At 44.3% G+C, this 18,842-nt stretch overlaps 1 protein-coding gene across 9 annotated transcripts in view; it reads left to right on the forward strand.

Annotated features, from left to right (window-relative positions):
- The window catches only part of SLC37A2 (solute carrier family 37 member 2), an 892,550-nt gene that overhangs the window by 713,632 nt on the left and 160,076 nt on the right, over window positions 1-18,842 (forward strand). For all 9 annotated transcript variants that reach the window (XM_085646069.1, XM_085646068.1, XM_085646070.1 and 6 more), the window contains one exon: window positions 1,247-1,320. In XM_085646069.1, the coding sequence (XP_085502195.1) occupies window positions 1,247-1,320 (74 nt within the window). The remainder of the gene's footprint in view (window positions 1-1,246; window positions 1,321-18,842) is intronic.

Raw genomic sequence — 18,842 nt, forward strand, 5'->3', positions numbered from 1 at the left:
GCGACACCTGCACTTTAGCGTAAGATGTTAAAAGCTAAAGCGCAGGTGCTGGCACTATAACAAAAGTTAATAAATAGGGGTGGGAACACCATGCAGCCGTGTTGGGTGCTGCAAATAAGAAATGAAAAGCGCGGCTAGTATTCCTGTGCAGGTTCTCCCCATTAGCCAATAAAGAATATAATGCTCACCAACTTATAACGCAGACTGTGTAATAGCCCAAGTAAAAGGTCCAGCCATTATGGGAGGTAACAAATGCAGGCAAGGCAGTACCCAGGAGGGACTAACATGCCTATTTACGAATCAGAAGCCAGCATTTACGAAGGACAATGGCACAAGCCAATGACAAATGTGGGTGGAGAGTGGGAGGGGCTTCTAGTGCATACTCCAATACAGCATGCCTCGCAGAGCGAGCAGCCCATGCATGCTGCCCTAAGGCTCGACCTAATGAAGATCAGAAGGGATAAGTTGGGCAAAGATCGAGGCAGAAGCACTGTACCTAGATATAAGGAAAGGTATTGTGAATGTAGAAGTGAAACCGGCCGTGGAAAAGTTGCTCCTTGATTTTATGAATGTGGGTGACGAAGGAAGGTGATGGCAATGTTCTTTAGCCTAACAGGTATCGTATAGAGAACTAACCCATGCTGTAGCTGTTCCGATGGAGACAAAACTCTCAAGTGAAAAATAAGAAACCAAATGGATATTAGCGTAAGCAATATATCAATCCTCCAGCTGGAACAGAGAACTCTAGAATGTTTTAAGTTCACTCTATTGGTTTCTTACCTCCCTTCTCTCCAATTATATTCCCATTTATTTCTGTCCTGCCCATAATTAATCCTGTGTTTACCCTCTGGATTTCATTGTGTTCTAAACCAAGATGTATTTCTTGAATATGTGAATTAGAGTGCAATGCAATTAATAAAAGAGATAACGGACATTCACAGATAGATTTTTTTTTTATAATTGTAAAACTTAAACACTGGTTCGATGTATGTAACTTTTGAACTAATTTGTTTTATTCTTTTCGAAAATGCAAAAAATTATTTAAGAAAGGTATTGTCATCTGCATGGGAAAAGGGATGAGCGCAGATTTTTAAAGCCACATAAATGTGCCTTTTAAAAATAGCCTGATCTACTGGCTTTGACACTGCTTCTTACGCTTATGTATTTGCTCTAATATAATTGTTGCATACTGGGGGTTTATCATGTATTGTTTTAATCTCTAACATGGTGTTCTTTCCTCTTGCAGCATTTCTTGTGGTTTGTGGAGCATTGGTAAATGGACCTTATGCACTCATAACGACTGCTGTGTCCGCCGATCTAGTAAGATTCCACTAAGTATTGTATTTCAATCGTTCTTTCTAGAATATTAACTGTTCAAAGAAATTTGATCAGTATGTATTTATGTATTCTGGGCTGTTTGCTTTCAATGATTGGTGGACTATTCATCTCTGATCTCCCTTTACAATATAATGTAATATGGTGTGATGGAAATTGTTGTTCTTTTTTTCCAGTGGTTTGCTGGCTACATGAAGTTATGTAATTGAATTATTAACAGTAAATAAGTCTTTATTCGGAAGTAATCACAACCATAAAAGATAAAAAGAAACATTCTATAAGTAACACATCATTACAGTTATGGTTAATTAAAAAATGTGTGCAAAATCGTAGAGTCGCTTCTTGAACTTCTTAATTTAAAAGCAGCCAACAAAAAGGATGTGATTGTTAGGCAAAAGCTGTAAGTACATAAGTGCAACACAGGCTTGTCTAAATTTCACAGCTTGTAAAAGGGGCTTATGGAACAATCTACTGGGATATCTAAAATATTTGCATAAAAGGACAAAATGTAAGGTGTCCTGTGGAGACCTAGCGTCTCAGCCACTGGGCCCTCTCACTTTTGAGTGTAAGAAACCGGGCGGAGACGCCAGGAGATGATGGAGCGGATTAAATCTGAATTGAGTTTCCAAAAATCTATTGGAAGCGCTTAAAAGGATCGATATGTATTTCTCCAATTTCCTGCACTGTTTCTAGCAAGACATAATCCTCTACCATTGGTTTTGTGAGCTCAGTGTTTTCGCGTTGGGTATCGACATGTTTGAAAAACAGCTCCTTTACTATACTCGAGTCCTGAGGCATCAGTGTGTCACATTGAAAAAAGTCTGCCCTGCTCAAGGCCATCAAGCACTCCTTTACATACCTTAACCAGGGGATTTTAAGTGCATGATCAAGTGACAAACAATCTAAAATAATCGAGCGGTTAAACTCGACCTCATCCCTAGACCATATCTTAACCCAACAAAACAAGGGCTTCACTGCCACCAAATCAGCTATGTAATTTACTCCTAATTATTCTTCTACAGTGAATAAGGGCGTGCCCTGTGGGACCTTGAGGATTCGCCTCAGAAACTTATTATGAGCGAGCTGTAGCTTGTTAGCCGCTATGTACCCACAAACCTTGCTACTATACAGGGCCTTGGAGACACATATAGACTGGTATAACTTTAAAATCACGCGGGCCTCTCGCAGCCTGTTCTCAGCGTCCCACGCTGCCGGATAACCATGTTTTTGTGGGAGTAAGGCCCCTCCCAGACAAAGGTGCAAGGTGGGGGCCTTTGGTTGTGCATGGCAGGGGTTGGCCATACCCTGTAGCCAACCCCACACTGTTCAGGGCTGCGGCCGTGCATGTCTGGGTTTGTCCACAAGGCCTGGCCCAACCAACCCCACGCCATGCACTGGCTAGTCCATCTGCAGCAGGGGGTTGAGCCTTTGCCACACTGAGTTGGATTGGCCTTTAGCCTCTGAGAATCTCATCCCCCGGGGCCAACTACAATTCAACAGTCGATGGGGGGCATGTGGCCCTACTCCCCGAGCTTTCTTTGGATCCAGGGACCCCATTACCCAGGTCCAAATATAATTTTAAAAAGGGGAGGGAGACAATTCAGCCTCCCTCCTGGGAATTATTGTGACCTGGGGAACCCATTCTCTAAGGCCCAATTTATTTTGAAGGGGAGGGGAACTGCATGCCCCCCTCCCCAAGCCTCATTAGGCCCTGGGGATCCCATAGGGCTCTATGTACTTTAGAGGGGAAGGGACCACATGACACCCCTCCCCATGCCTTGTTAAACCCTCTGGACCTCATCCAGGGCAAATGTTTTTAAAAGGAGAGAGGGCCACATGTCCCCTCCCTGAGCCTCATCAGGGGAGGGGGTCCATGTGCCCCCCTTCTCTGTGCCACTCCACTGTACAATATTCCACTCTATGGCACTCCACTCTATGAAACACTACTCCACTCCAGTCTATGCCTTTCCATTCTACTGCACTCCACTCTACTCTATGACATGCCACTCCACACTAAGCCATTCCACTGTACATGTCACCACTCTAGCCAACCACTCCACTCCGCACTTTTCCACTCTATGAACTCCACTATATGCTATTCCACTGAATGCCACTCCACTCCATGCTATTCATTGCTACTCCACTCCATGCCACTCCACTGTATGACACTCCACTGAACGGTACTCCACTGTAAGCACTCCATTCTATTCTAATTTACGCTATTTCAGTCTACGAAACACTACTCCACTCAAGTCTATGCCACTCCACTTCACTCTACTCTACAACATGCCGCTCCACTCTGCACCATTCTGCTGTATGCAATTCCTCTCTATGCCACTCCACACCACACCACTGTACGCTATTCCATTGTACGCCACTCTGCTGAATGCCACTAAACTCTGCCATACTAGTCTCCACAGTATAGCACTCCACTGTACAACAGTCTACTCCACTCTGTCAGTGTATGACACTGTACTCCATCCTATGCCACCGCACAACACTCTATTTCACTCTGACACTCTATGCAACACCCTCCATGCCGCTCCACCACACTTTACTGCACTCTACTCTGTGACACACTACTCCAGTGTATTCCACTATTCTTAGTCGTTCAGCTCTACAATACACCATGCCACTCCACTCTACTCTACAACACTCTACTCTACTCCACACTGCTCCAAAGTACTACACTCTAATCCAGTCTATGGCACACTACTCTACAACACTTTTTAACTCTCTTTGACATGCCACCCCAGTCCACTGTGTGACACGCCACTCCACTCTGACAGCTTTGTCCGCTGTATCATACGCCACTTAGCTGTAACCCACTCCATGCCATCCACATCACTCTACGCGATGCCACTCCCCTCAGTGACACTTTACTCCACTCTGCGTTACACCACTCCATGACACCTTACCCGACTCTACGCAATTGTACGCTACTTACTCTATGCTGCTCCATTGTACAACACTCTACTCCACTGTATGCAGCTCCACTCTACTACACTCTACTTCACTCTGTGCCAGTCCACCCTACATCACTGCACTACACTGTGTGGCACTCTGACACGCCACTCCACTCGTCTCTACAGTATGCCTCTCCACAATATGAAACGGCACCCCATTGTTATACACTCTCCTCCACTGTACTCTGCGACACTCCGCTGGACAACACTCTGCTCCATTCTACTACACTCTATGCCGCTCCACTGTACAACACCCTACTTCACTCTATGCCAGTCTACGACACTTCACTCGATGACACTCCACGGCGCTCCTCTGAAAGACAAACCACTGTATGATACTACACTGTACGGCACTCCACTCTACAACAGTCTACTCTGCTATGACACTCGAGTGTACAATATGACACACCACTTCACTCTGCGGCACTCCCCTCTAGAAAACTCTGCTCCACTCTATGCGCCTCCATTTTATGATAGTCCGCTTCACTGTGTGACACAACACACCACTGACACTCTATTGTACTCTACCACACTCCACTTCGCTCTATGCCACCCCACTTTAGAATACTCTACTCCACTGTATGCCCCTCTTCTCCACTGTATGTAACTCTACCACACTCCACTGTACGACACTCCACAACACTCAAGATACTGCATGCCACTGTCCTCCAATCTATGCCTCTCCACAACACTTTACTCTACTTTACAACACTGTACTCAACGACTCTCCACGAAACTTCACTGTATGACACTCACCTCTACTGTACTCAAATAAGGCCTGCACTACTATACCTTCAAATGCTTTCTTCTCCTATGGTTTGCTTTAAGGTTGCAAGCTTTTTAACGGGGCTAATAAGACATAGGAAGAGGTTGTTTTTGCAGTGGTTAGGCTGTATTTGTAAACTGTGCTATGGGACCTATATGTCTTATCTTGTGACCTTTATATTAACTCCCAAGTCTAGCTACTGAGTCAATGTTTTATTCTTTATGCACTTTATTTGTCGCACTTTATGCCTAAAAAAAGTGTTTTTTTACTGTATGTTTTGGTTTTTTTAATTCCATATTTGGGATCTTTTAACTGTTGTAACTTTTATCAAATGTTTGCTTTTATGGCCTTTATTGGCCGAATAAAGTATTTGTCCCTCTCCCTCTCTACGGTACGCCACGCCACTACACTCTACAATACTCCACTCCTCTGTATGAGAGACCATGCCACTAACTATATAATGCTTTTCTTTCGTGTCCTCTACCATACTCCACTTTAGTCCACTTCACTCCGACTCTCCAATGAATGACACAACACTGTTTCACTGCACTTGACACTCGATTGTACGATTTGCAACTTATTTTTATTAAAAAATAAAAAATTACGAAGTTCAGTGGGAAAAGTTATAGTTAGGAAAACTTTATTTTTTTCTATGCAAACCCAACTTAAACTACACAAACATTAGAACTTCAAAATTTATAGTTATAACGTAAATGTATAATTTATGCATCACCTTAAAATTACTATAACTTTATTTATTCTTTCTATCCAAACCAAACATAATCTATGCAATTCTTACAAATCTAAAGTTATCGTTGTACCTTAAATTTATAATTAATGCACCACCTTCAAATTACAATAAGTTGTGCACCTCCGTACACACCGCACTCCTGTTACTGTAACTCTGCACTCTATCATGCACAGTGTTCTCACAAATTGTCATTTGAGATGTCATAAGTGTTGTAATGAATGTTATGATTTCACATGGTATAACTGATGTTATAGGAAAGAGTATAAGCAGTGCATGGTAAAGGTGCAAGTTATAGTTATTGTAATGTGGCAAGCGAGTTGACAGTGTGTATGGAGGTGTACGAGTTATAGTTACTTTAGCACTGGTTACAGTTACTTGAGAAAATTAGAACTGGTGAATTTCAGTGGTTTTGTTTGTTTAAAGTGGTATGTTTTAACTAACATTTTCACCCAGCTATAACCTCTTTTCCAGTGAATATAAATATATATATTCATATATATCCTTGTGGTAGTCACTTCTGTGTAGTTATAGATAGGTCAGACTTTTCATTGGAAGAGCATTTTTTGTTTTGCTAATAACTTTGGTGGTATTTCACAAATCTTTGCTAAACTTTCTAAACAATATATAATTTCCACTTCAGCTACTACCTTTAAAATTCCAAGTGATCCGCCAAGTGATCTAAGAAAAAAGGAGGGTCCTAAAACTAAATTTCCTATAGGAACAGTGGACACCACTACAGCCCAAGGAGCTGAACGGAATTGCACTGAATTTGAAAGAGAGCTAGATCTTTACCTAGAAAGTGTGATTTATGTGATTTGTTGTAAATAAGGTCATTCGTTCTTTAGAAATAAAGGGTTCACAATTTATAGATAACTGAATGGTTGGCCATGAGGACTTCCGCCTGTGTCCTGCGGGCATGCTCCTTCAAACAGTCAAGTGATCTGATTGATCCAGAGGGTCTTTTTAATCGCCGACTACTAGACAGCACTGCAGTCTGGTATGCGAAAGACATGTTGGGGACTTTTAGAAAGTTGACCTGGGAATGAGTTCTGCCTGTGGCTTGCTATTGGCTTTGTAACTCACTTTTCTGGCTTTAGATTTACTGGCCTCATTTGCTTTAGGCTGGGCAGCATGAGTTTGTACCTCCCCTTGCTAAAACCATTTTTACAGTATTCCTCCACAAACTTGTTTTCTGTAATTAACAGGCATTTAAATCTTGTTCTTATCTCGTCACATTAGTTCGACATTCAAAGACTCAGGCCAAATGTCAAGCTGTGTTTTCGTGGGACCCTGGGGTTTATTTTGCTTTCGCCTGACTTCAAAGTGAGAGCGTTTATAGGAAAGAGGAATGCAGCATACATTCTCCATGGAACCTGCTTGTGCCCTTTTTTACATTTTATGTCAGACATAGCCATCTTTAAAGGCATCTTGTTCTTCATCTGCTCAAAACATTTGCAAGTTTTTTGCAAAATTCCTCTTCTTAGGTGAGTCCATTTAAGTTGTGAAACAACCTTTTTAGGAACAAAGCACAAAATTGCATTTCAGTCTCAGCGTCAGCCTAACATATGGTGATCTTGGGCAACTTGTACTGTTTGTGGAACATTTACTGTCAAGCACAGGATAAGATCTTTTCACAGGACAGAGCCAGCCACATGGTAACACAAATTAACAATGCTTGGTTTTCACTTTAATGTGTAAAGCATATGCTTTATTTATGGCATCTGTGGCAACTCTTTTTGGAGAGTTGATTATGTTTAAAGGCACTTTTTATGAAAGTGTAGGAAACTGGCTCTTTATTCGATGTATTGCAATTAGATATATTTTGTAAGGATTCTAGGGGTTCCCTAATGAGTGAACATGGCAATTCTCAGGTGCTCTGCTAGGGGATAGTGTGGTCGAGCAGCCTTAAGCATATAACAGAGGAGCGCAAGACATCTGAACATTCACACAATGGTCAATAAATGAGACACACAACTCAAGAAGGAGATCCACACCAATTTAGAAAAATACAATGTATCTTTATATATGTTTAGGCTTCAGAAGAAAATCGTTCCGGTAAGTACATCTTTAAATATGAATTACTTTTCAGTTAAAAAAAACTCAACACAGTGCCATTTCTGGAAGCTGTAATGTTATGTTATTGGAGGAAAAGTCAATGCGGCATTCAGGTATAGTACAGCGACTCATTGGACCCTTCTCCAGGAGTTAAGGTGAGTGGAGGGCAAGGCCCAAGGCAGCACCAGCAGAACACCACCAGCGGCACTAGGGTGCAAAACAGCGGTGCAAAACAGCATTGGGTACCCAATGTTATTCCATGGAGAACGGTAAAAGAGGCTGCAGGCTTTGAATGGGGGACCAGTCGGACTAAACCACCGGGGAGGCTCAGGTCTCATGATGCTCAGGGATGTAGGGACACCTTTGGTCCTCTTCTCTATGTCCCAATGGCAACGGGTGCAGAGGTGTCTTTAAGCATCAGGGTTTCTTAATAGGAGCAGGCACTTTAGAGGGGTCCTGTGTGCAGAGGATGCAGACGAGGTTGGAGAGTCCACTAGAGGTGTAACCACGATGGTCTTGTGCTCTGGAGGGCAGGGGACCTCGGTGGCACAGTTGGTCCACTTCGGCTTAGACTTGGAGCAACGGGTGAAGTGGTGGCTCAGGCGTCGGGTTTTGGCAGTCCTTTCTTTAGAGTTTCTGCAGGATGCAGGAAACAGTTTTGCTGTTCTACGGGAGGGCTTCTTTCTTTATTGAAGCCAGGCAGTCTTTCCAGGTTTCGGAGGCACAACAGCTGCAGGACGAGACATCTTTGGTGGAGTTTCAATGAGGAGACAGGCCGGCAGGGTTGGAACCAAGTCAGTTGATCTCTTCAGTCTTCTGCTTTTGCGGCTCTTCAGTGTCCTTCGTAGGTCATCAGAATCGGTTTTTCTGGTGCCAGGGGCTCCCCTAAATACTGAATTCAGGGGTATTACCAGGGTGTAGGTTAGTAGCCAATGGGCTACTGACCCTTTGGGTACTACGCCCCCTATATGACCACTTCCTGTGGGAAGGGAGCATAACCCTGTCCCAGAATTCCTAAGTGTGCCATCACAGAGATGGCTACTTCTGAAAAGTCGTGTCCCCCTCAGTTTAGCTCATCTTAGAGGTGGTACTAGCCTGAAGGTGACACGTCTACCTAACTAGCTATTTTTCACACCTGTCCAGGTGCTAAAAGGGCTATGGACAGGGGCAGTCGGCTTCCTCCCCTGTGAGGGGAGCCATATTTGTATTTCAAAGGCAGCATCTCTTTGAAGCTTGCCGGCCTAGAAAGGCTAATCAGATCGTCATCCTGTGGGATGGGGTGTGGCACCCTCTTACCGGACAGGCTTTTGTTTGGGGTATCCTGAGAGCAGAGGCTTTCACCCTAGGAGGTCAGAACAGTGACTCTGGTGGCAGGCTGGCAGAAACCAGTCAGCGAGCACACCAGAGGCTGGTAGGTTTTCAGGGGGCACCTCTAAGGTGCCCTCTGAGTGCATGTGTTGGTAAATCCAACACTGGAATCAGTGTGGGTTTATCAATACACAATGTTTGATGCCAAACATCCCTTTATTCAGTGAAGCCATCATTTAGGTGGGGAACTCATTTTCACAAGTGTCCAGCACATGTTTTAAAATGGCTTCCCTGTTCACTTGTACTGGCAGTAATAGAACTGACCAGCACAGGGGCATAGCTGCTCATGCAGGTATGCCCTCACATGTAATATTCAGTACCCTACTAGGGTTGACTGACCTACTGTAGGGGTGACTTACAAATATTGCATGCTGTGTTCGGAGACAAGACACACAGGGATGTGTGGCATGTCGTGTTTTCACTTTTGTCTGCACCAAGATGCAAAGCCTGCAATAGCGGCCCTGAAATTGTTTGGTGAGGGGTCCCTTAGGGTAGCACAATTAGTGCTGCAGCACTTGGGGGGGGGGTGCTCTTTAGAACCTCAGGCCCTAGGTACCAGGGGTACCATTTACTGGGGACTTACAGAGAGTGATAAAGGTATTGCCAATTGGGGGAAACAAGTGCATAGTTTTGGTAAAGAGCTCTGGCACTGGGGATCTGGTTAACAGGAACCCAGTGCACTTCCAGTCGAAATTGCATCATGTACCAGGCAAAAAGTGGGGGTGACCATGTCACAAAGGGGTACTGTCCTACACAACCGCCCCCCCCCCCAACGAAAGAGGATGAAACTAACTTTACCCAAGAGAGTCTTCATCTTCTAAGAGGAAGAACCTGGAAAGGCCATCTGCATTGGCATTGTCACTACCAGGCCTGTGTTCCACTGTAAAGTACATAACCTGTAGGGAAATGGACCACCTTAGATGTTTGGGGTTTTCCCTTTTCATTTCCATTAGCCATCTGAGAGGCCTGTGGCCAGGTTGAGCAAGGAAGTGAGAGTCAAATAAGTATGGCCTCTACTTCTTCTCGGGCGAAACCACAGCAAAGGCTTCTCTCTCAATGGCACTCCAACGCTGCTCCCTCAGAAGTAACCTCATGCTAATGAAAGTAACTGGTTGGTCATGTCCATCATCATTGGCTTGGGATAGGAATGCTCCTATCCCATGTTCAGAGGCATCTGTCTGCACTATGAACATCTTCGTATAATCTGGAGCTTTCAGAATGGGTGCTGAGCACATTGCTTCCTTCAGAGTGTCAAAAGCCTTTTGGCAGCTCACGGTCCAGTTCACTTTCTTTGGCATCTTTTTGTACGTCAGTTCTGTGAGCGAGCCACAATGGACCCATATCCACTCACAAGCCTCCTTTAGTACTCAGTCAAGCCAAAGAATGCTCTGACTTGAGTCTTCGTTGTTGGATTTACTCAGTCAGGGATTGACTGGATCTTAGGTTGTAGGGGTTGAACTTGGCCTCCACCTACAAGGTGACCCACGTATACGACTGAGCTCTGCATTGCTTGCCTTGATAGTGAGGCCTGCACTTCTCAGAGCCTCAAGGACCCTGCCAGGTGTTTCTATAGACAGCAATATCATCAAGATAAGCTGTACTAAGAAACTCCAACCCAGCAAGGACTTTATTCACCAACCTTTGGAAGGTGGCAGGGGCATTCTTTAGTCTAAAGGGCATAACATTAAACTGATAATGCCCATCTGGGATCAAGAATGCTGACTCTTCTTTTGCTCCAGGGGTCAGACCTAACTGCCAGTACCCTGATGTCCAATCAAAAGTACTGAGATATTTGACTGCCCCTAACCTGCCAATTAATTTGTTAGCCATAGAAATTGGGTGGTTATAAAGATGGGTAAACCCAAACTCCCTGGGACCTGGGTGTAGAACAGTATAGAAGGTGGTGGTCCCAGCAAGATTGCATCAAAACTGTGTAAAGTTGTATTGAGGAAAATAAATCCAATTGAAAAACTAAATGGTGCTAGAGTGGTATTTAATCACACCAAGCACATGATGCTCATTAGTAAGAACAAAGTTTATATCAAACATTAAAACATGACGTTGGTGTGCCCAACTGTGTGGGGGGATGAGGGGGTGTTTTTAGTGAGGTAGTGAGGCAAGTGACAAACACTATACAAAAGATATCACAATCAAATTGTTTGGCAAAATTTTTCAATGCCACATATTCATACTCTAGTTCATAGCAAAATACATTACACTCATTTACATAGCCATGTACAATAGAGGGTTACAGTGCAAAATTGCGCTATTAGTGGTACTGGCATCCATGGTGTGTCGACGTTTCGACCCCTAAAACCATGTAGGTTGGTTCTAATCCTTACTGACGGGGTCTTCCTCAGGACAGAAGTGAAGGTGAGCACAGAGGGGCACCTAAGGGTAGAGTAAGGTGTATGTCAGGTTCACTAGTTGATTAATAGACGAGAACAAAAGAATGTGAAAGTCTCTGTATTTACCGTATCTGATTAGGGACAAGGCTCCAACAAGTGTAGGCAAGAGTGATGGACACCTGTCGAAATAAGGTGTCTGTCAAAGGTGGCCTTGTAAAAATAAAGGTCACTGCATTATGGAGTCCAAATGATACTCCAATTTACTCAGAAAAAGGGAATGAATTCCATAACAATCTTTAAAGAAGTGTAATTGCTGCTCGAAACGCCGTGGCCAATCCATCGGTCAAGCTGTGAAATGGATCACGATTAGCTCAAAAGACTTGGTTCCATTAATCTAGAAGAGAAAGGAGGAAGTATGGAACAATCAGTGCAGGGACCCAAGTAAATGCATCTAACATCAGTAGTGTACTTGAGTGCGGTACCTGGTTAAAAAACGAACAAAGTCTGATTCAGAGCTCATTATCCAAAGTGAAATCCAATACACTAAAAACACTAAAAAGGAAAGGAGTGAAACGAGCGATCGCTGCTGCAATGACTCGTGTTTCACTTCAACTTCCATGTGCAAAAGATGGCAAAGTCTCTGTGGTGTATAGGGTTGTTCATGAAAAACACCAAAAGTATGGAGCAAGCAGTGTGATACGACGTGCTTGCCGAGGTCACACAGTGAGGGAATACGCTAATGCAAAAAACCGTCGGTCTAAATTGAAAGCGACTGACAACCCGCCGTTGCTTGGAGTATCAATAAGCGGGGTAACACGGTGTCAAGCCTGGTTACTGATTCAGAATCTGAGTGAGAAAATTATGCCTACCGCCAAAAGTCGGGGTAGCTGCCCACCGACGGGCGGAAGTGGATCAATTAAACTCAAAAAGTGCCCGGAGTTGCGAGATAAGTGGAGGGTTCGGAACTACTGTTAGAAGGCCGATGTTAAATAAGGCGAGCGAAAAGTGAATTAATAAGTGCTCGCTGGGGGCTGTACAGTAAAGTAACGCTGTTGATAGGCCTCAATCCAAAACATGATTTTAACGAAACCTTATCCCATGGTGTGTTGTCGAACCTGCGTTCGACTAAAATTGGGCGATCGATTTGGGGTATACAATAATAAAAGAAATTGGCTCTCAAGAGCACACTTACCCTAGTCCGTTCAAAACGTCCCTCTGTGGTGAGGGAAAGCAAGACGCTAGTGTGCCCTTATTTAAGTAGCGCTGAAGGCACCGGCAGCCGCGTGACGTCCCGCGTCCTGCAGCCGCTGGATGCCTGTCAGTGAAACTGACCTCGCGTTAGAAGACAGACTAAAGATCAAGAGTCAGATGTATCCAACTGTTTTGAACAAAGGTTATTTACATTAAGACACGATCTCTCATTAGAAGACAGACTGAAAATCTAGAGTCAGATGTATTCAACTCTTATTTGATCGCTGGCAAAGGTGGAAACTTTCTGTATCATTGGGCCGTGAAATTGTGAGCAGGCGTAATAGATCTCAGTATATTATATAGCCATGGGGCAATGAAAGAATTGTAAAATGTTAACATTCAAATACACGCCCACCCATGGGTATGAACACCTATGCAGTCACAAAAATGTTTGGGGCACAGTTTCTCATAGCGCATCAATATATGTTGTAAAAATGTAGGCATCAACCATGAATTGACTAAAAGATCCATCTTACATAATTGAAAATCTTAGGATTGCAATGACCCTGATGAAGATTCCTTGGATCAATTCACATCTTTATTTGATCAGTGTTACACAGCGAATTGGTCATAGGACTGTATTGCAGTTTAGTGCATACACTCGTACGTGTGGCATTGAATGTGGGATCATTCTACACTCTATGCATAAAGAGGTGAATAGACATGTTAGCATTCAAATACACGCCCACCCAAGGGTATGACCACCTCTGCAATCAAATAAATGTTTGGGGCAAAATTTCTCATAGCACTTCTATATAGGTTGTGAAAATGCAAGCATGCAGCATGATTTAACACCAAATCCATCTTACGAAATCGAAACCCTTAAGACTACAATGACCCTGATGGAAAACCTTGGATCAATTAACATTTTACATTTGATTGGATGTTAGAGTGAGTTGGTCATGGGACTGTATTGCAGTTTACTTCATTCGTACGTGTGGCATTGAAAGTAAGATCATTCTATACCCTATGCATAGAAAGGTGAATGGATCAGTGTTACAGGGAACCTCTCATTGCGTGGTTACATAGAACAACTAATTCGGCACTCCTCTCATTAATCCTCTTATTTCGTGGTTAGAAAAGGAGAATACAGTCTAACCAGAGGTGACGATGTTAAAGGTGTAAGGTGTTTTGACTCAGAAATGCATAATTACGTACTGAGACATGCCAGTTGGGCATTACTGGGATCCACTTCATTCAGGCCGTTGGTAATAGTGTCCAGACGTACCATCCATTTTGATTCTCTGATGGTTAGGATTGAGGCAACATTGCCCCCTCTTGGTCCCAATTCAGCTTTCTTAATCACCAACCATTGCATTTGATCCGGATTGTGTCCCATCTGTGTGAAGTGTTCTACTAGGTGCGCACCGGTGACGGAGCAACGGATCCTGCTTTGATATTGCAGTATCCTGGCCTTGATTTTCTGTTGTGTCTGCCCCGCATATAGAGAACCACATGGGCAGACTATCCTATAGATGACATTTGTGGAATTACAATTCGCGAAGGACTGCAGCATGATTGTTTGTTGTTTATGGATGAATGTCTTGGTAGGTATTGTGGTATGGCATGCCTTGCAATGCCCGCACTTGTAGTGTCCTTTAACAGGTGGTAAGTTCCAGAGTGATTGGATTGTGGGTGCTGTCGGGCTATCCAAGAAGGAATGTACAGCATGATCTTTAACACTCATGGCTTTTTTGAAGGAATGCATTGGTGGGTTTGGTTGGTCAATGTCAGTTGCGACTAGATTCCAATGTTTATTTATTATCCTCTTCACCGCGTTGCTTCTGGTAGAGAATGTTGTGACGCAGATTATTCTTTATCTTTTGGGGGCAGTAAGGTTTCCCTAGGGTTGTACCAGGCCCTCTTCTGGGCTCTCTTCACCAGTCTTTTCGGGTATCCTCTATTTATCAGCCGGATACTCAAGTCTTCAGATTCCGTCATGTAGTCTGCCCTCTTTGTGCAGTTCCTGCGAATACGTAGAAATTGTCCCACTGGAAGATTGTCCCTCAGTCCGCGTGGGTGGTAGCTGTTATACCTCAGGAGGGAGTTGCGTTCCGCAGGTTTTCGATATAGGGTAGTGAATAGTTTGTTATCCTCAAAGCAGATTTTGATGTCCAGAAAGGCTATTTCATTGGCGTCAGATTGGATGGTAAATTTTATATCCTGATCACATTGGTTCAACCACTGGTGAAAGTGACCCAATTCGATTGCATCACCGTGCCGGACAAACAAAATGTCGTCAATGTATCGTTTCCATAGATCCACCTGGTGGTAGAAAGGGTTGTTATTGAATACATACCATCTTTCGAAATTGTCCATATAAATAATGGTTAGGTCTGGGGCAAAGGCTGCCCCCTGGCTTCGCCCTTTGTCTGTACATAATAGCATCCTTGGAAGAAGAAGAAATTTGTCATTGCAATGGTCAGTAGGGCTATGATGAATTCCGTAGGCACTCTCATCGGTTGCCGGTCGTTGGCTTAGGACATCTCTCATTACTTCCAATGCTGGCTCCTGTGGGATGCTTGTATACAATGATACAATGTCACATGTCACAAGTAGTTGTTAATTTGGGCCATATGCAAATCAGTCTGACCCTGTGCCTCATGGAAACTGGCTGAAGACGGCTGAAATGCCAGAAACCGGTCCTAGGAATCTTGTTTCCGGTCAAGGGAAGACATGGCTTGGCAGTTCGGGCTGGACTGTTTCCATGAGGCACAGGGTCAGACTGATTTGCATATGGCCATGTCTGAACTGGGGTGGCAGAGTGGGCTAAAGAACGGTGATGGATTAAACCCAGATCAGTTGACTGGGGGTGAGTGCTTGCAATGTTCAACACTCCGTCCATCATTTCCTTTGGTTTTTGCTCCATTATTCCATACTCCAACTCTTCTTTTTCATTCTGGGCTTTGCATTGTGCTCTTGTTTTTACACACACCGATTCAGGTATACCCAGCATAACTGCATGGGTCTTTCTTTTGACCTCAGTCCATGCTAAGGAATCCAGATTATTGCCTACAAGACATTTTACAGGTATTGCAGAGGATATCATAACCTTTTTTTGCCAGTAACCCCTCCCTATACTAAGGATACCCTCACCATGGGATGTACCTTAGCCTGATTATCAGCAGTATTAAGGGGGCAGCCGTGCTGATTACGGAAAGACGAGGCGAGTAACTGGCGAGTGAACGACCGTGGTCAAAGCTGCCGTGCCATGAGTGAACCTGCGGGGCAGACCGCCGCAGACCTCTGGCAAAAAGAGACAAAGTAGGTGACAAAACCGCCTGCGGTCGCTGCCACAATGCTGCGCGGCTATTGACTCACCGGAGCTGTGGTTGTGGTGAAGACTTGCGAGCAAGAAATCGGCAAGTGTATAATTGAGGGTGGGGTCCCTGGTGCGCATGTAGGCCTAAAGCTGCAAACAGGAGGGGGAGCAAAGGGAGGCAAACGGGGATTGGCACCCAATACTGGTGATTTGGATTGCGGGGCGAAGAGGAAAAAAGCGGAGGATACCGTAGTGCTGCTGTTGTGCCGCCAGAGCCGCATCTAGGCCTGTGAAGTTTGGGGTGAAGGGAAAGGCCTGATGAAAGTATAAGACTGCGGCATGGCAGCGCGTGCTGGTGGGGGTCTGGGCATGCTGCGTGGAATGGAGAAGTGAAGTGGAGGCCCAATAAAGTACGTTTCTGTGAGGTCCGGGGAATAAACTGCGGCCCAAGTACGGGGGAAACAAAGTGTTAAGAATGGGATAGTGGTGGCAGGGAAAAGTGAGACTGGAGCCTCTGGATCGCGAGTCCTACACCAGCGGTTCCAATCTGGGAGCTGTACCTATGCGTGAAAGTTGAGTGCTGGTATACAATATTAGACTGTGGGCCACATAGCGCAACAAGAGTGGTGTTAAACTGCGCACAACTTCATCAAGTTGCAAGGACACAAAGGTTGGCGGAATGTGAATACATGGCAGAATTTGGGAGGGATTTAGATGACATTTCTTCTTTCAATGAGCTGGCTGCATCGGAACTTCACACTTAGGGTACTGTGTATAGGATGGTACATGGCTTAGTGATTGTCTTAAGTTAGTTACATGGAATGTATGTGGGTTAAATAACCCCAAGAAAATCAGAAATGTTTTGGCATTTTTAGATAGACACGATGTTCAGATTGCATGTCTACAGGAGACACATCTTACCAAACACAACGCATTAAAGGTTGTGTTCGCTGGGCCACGGTTAGGATTGCATCATCCTTTTCCTCATATTCAAGGGGTACACTGTTCTTAGTTAAGAAAGGGACTCCATACAAACGTATTAAGTCTGAGGTGGATGAACTGGGGAGGGTACTATTAGCATTGGGTAAGATTGGAGATACGTTAGTGCTCTTTGTCAATACGTATGGGCCCAATATAGACGATCCTGCATTTTTTAATGATGTTTGGAGACGGATAGCATCCTACCTGCCATCGGTAGTAATTTGGGGTGGGGACATGAATGTGAGTTTAGACCTTAGACTGGATCGCTCTGTTAATGCAGAAGGGCGGGTAAAGCAGGCTGCTAAGGCACTAGGGGCATTGATTGAGACTAAAGGATTAGTGGGCATATGGAGGTCCCGTAACTCAGGTGTGAAGGAGGGCACATTTATATCAACAGTACACGGCTCGTGGTCCAGGTTGGACTACTGGCTGATGTCTAGGGAGGCGGCGTCCTGGACAATATCAGTCCAGCATCTGGCTAGGACGCTATCGGATCACTCCCCAGTGTTATTGGTAATGAAGAAGCTGACATGTAGTAGGCCTCCATTTCAGTGGCGTCTGCAGCCATCGTCTCTAAAAGACACAGTGTTTAGGGCCAAGATAGGGGAGGCAATATGCAACTACTTCACAGAAAGTGAGGGATCAGTGGAGAATGTAGGCACGCTACGGGAAGTATTTAAGGTCACAATAAGGGGGGGGGTGTGCATGGGTGCCCAGGCGGGAGTATTAAAAGACTTGAGGAATAGGATGCGTGTGCTAGTGGATAGGATTAGTAAGCTAGAGCGTGAATACGAACAGTGCCCTAAAACTGACATCCTGGCCCAATTACGGGAACTGGTCACAGAACACAACCAAACGGCGGATCAGGAGATCCATGGCGCGGTATTATGGTGAGGGAGTGAGGTCCAACCGCTCCTTAGCACACAAACTATCATTACCCAAAGGACAGGAGTTTATCACGGAAATGCTAGATGAAAATGAGATGACCCGGCACACTACTCCTGAGATAGCCAAAATATTTACAGATTTTTAATCAAAACTGTATGGAACCAGACAGTCCGCTCCTAATACTGAAGTTAATAACTACCTAGAAGATATTGCATTGGAGTGGTTATCGAATGGCCAACAAGAGAATCTTACCCAACCGTTTGATATAGAGGATGTAAAAGAGGCGATAATGTCTTGGCCTACATGTAAGGCACGGGAATTGATGGGATGCCCAGTGAATTCTATAAAGCTTATATTGAAGAGTTGGCTCCACAATTATTAAACGTTTTTGCTGAGGCTTATGAGAAAGGAGTATTGCCCCCCTCCATAAGAGAAGCTTTGCCGGTCACGCTGTTAAAACCAGATAAGGTTGATAATAAATGTTATTCGTATAGGCCTTTATCACTTATAAATATAGACACTAAAAGGTTGGCAAATATGATTGCATGCAGGCTGCAACCATTGATCCCCAAAATGATTCTCCTGGATCAATTGGGATTTGTCCCTAAGAGCTCCACAGTACATAATCTTCGTACAATTTTTGCAGTGATGCACCACTTAGACCCGGACACCCAAGCAGTGGCAGTACTACTAGATGCTGCAAAGGCTTTCGACTCGCTGCCGTGGCGATATATGTTTGTGGTGCTACGAAGATTGGGGATCTCTTTTTTTTTTTAAATGAATAACTCTATTGTACACCAATCCCTGTGCTAGGCTGCTAGTCAATGGGTGGGTGACTGATGCATTCTCAATTTATAGAGGCATGCAGCAG

This window comes from Triturus cristatus, chromosome 3_1 (genome assembly GCF_964204655.1).
Source record: "Triturus cristatus chromosome 3_1, aTriCri1.1, whole genome shotgun sequence".
Lineage (NCBI taxonomy): Eukaryota > Metazoa > Chordata > Amphibia > Caudata > Salamandridae > Triturus > Triturus cristatus.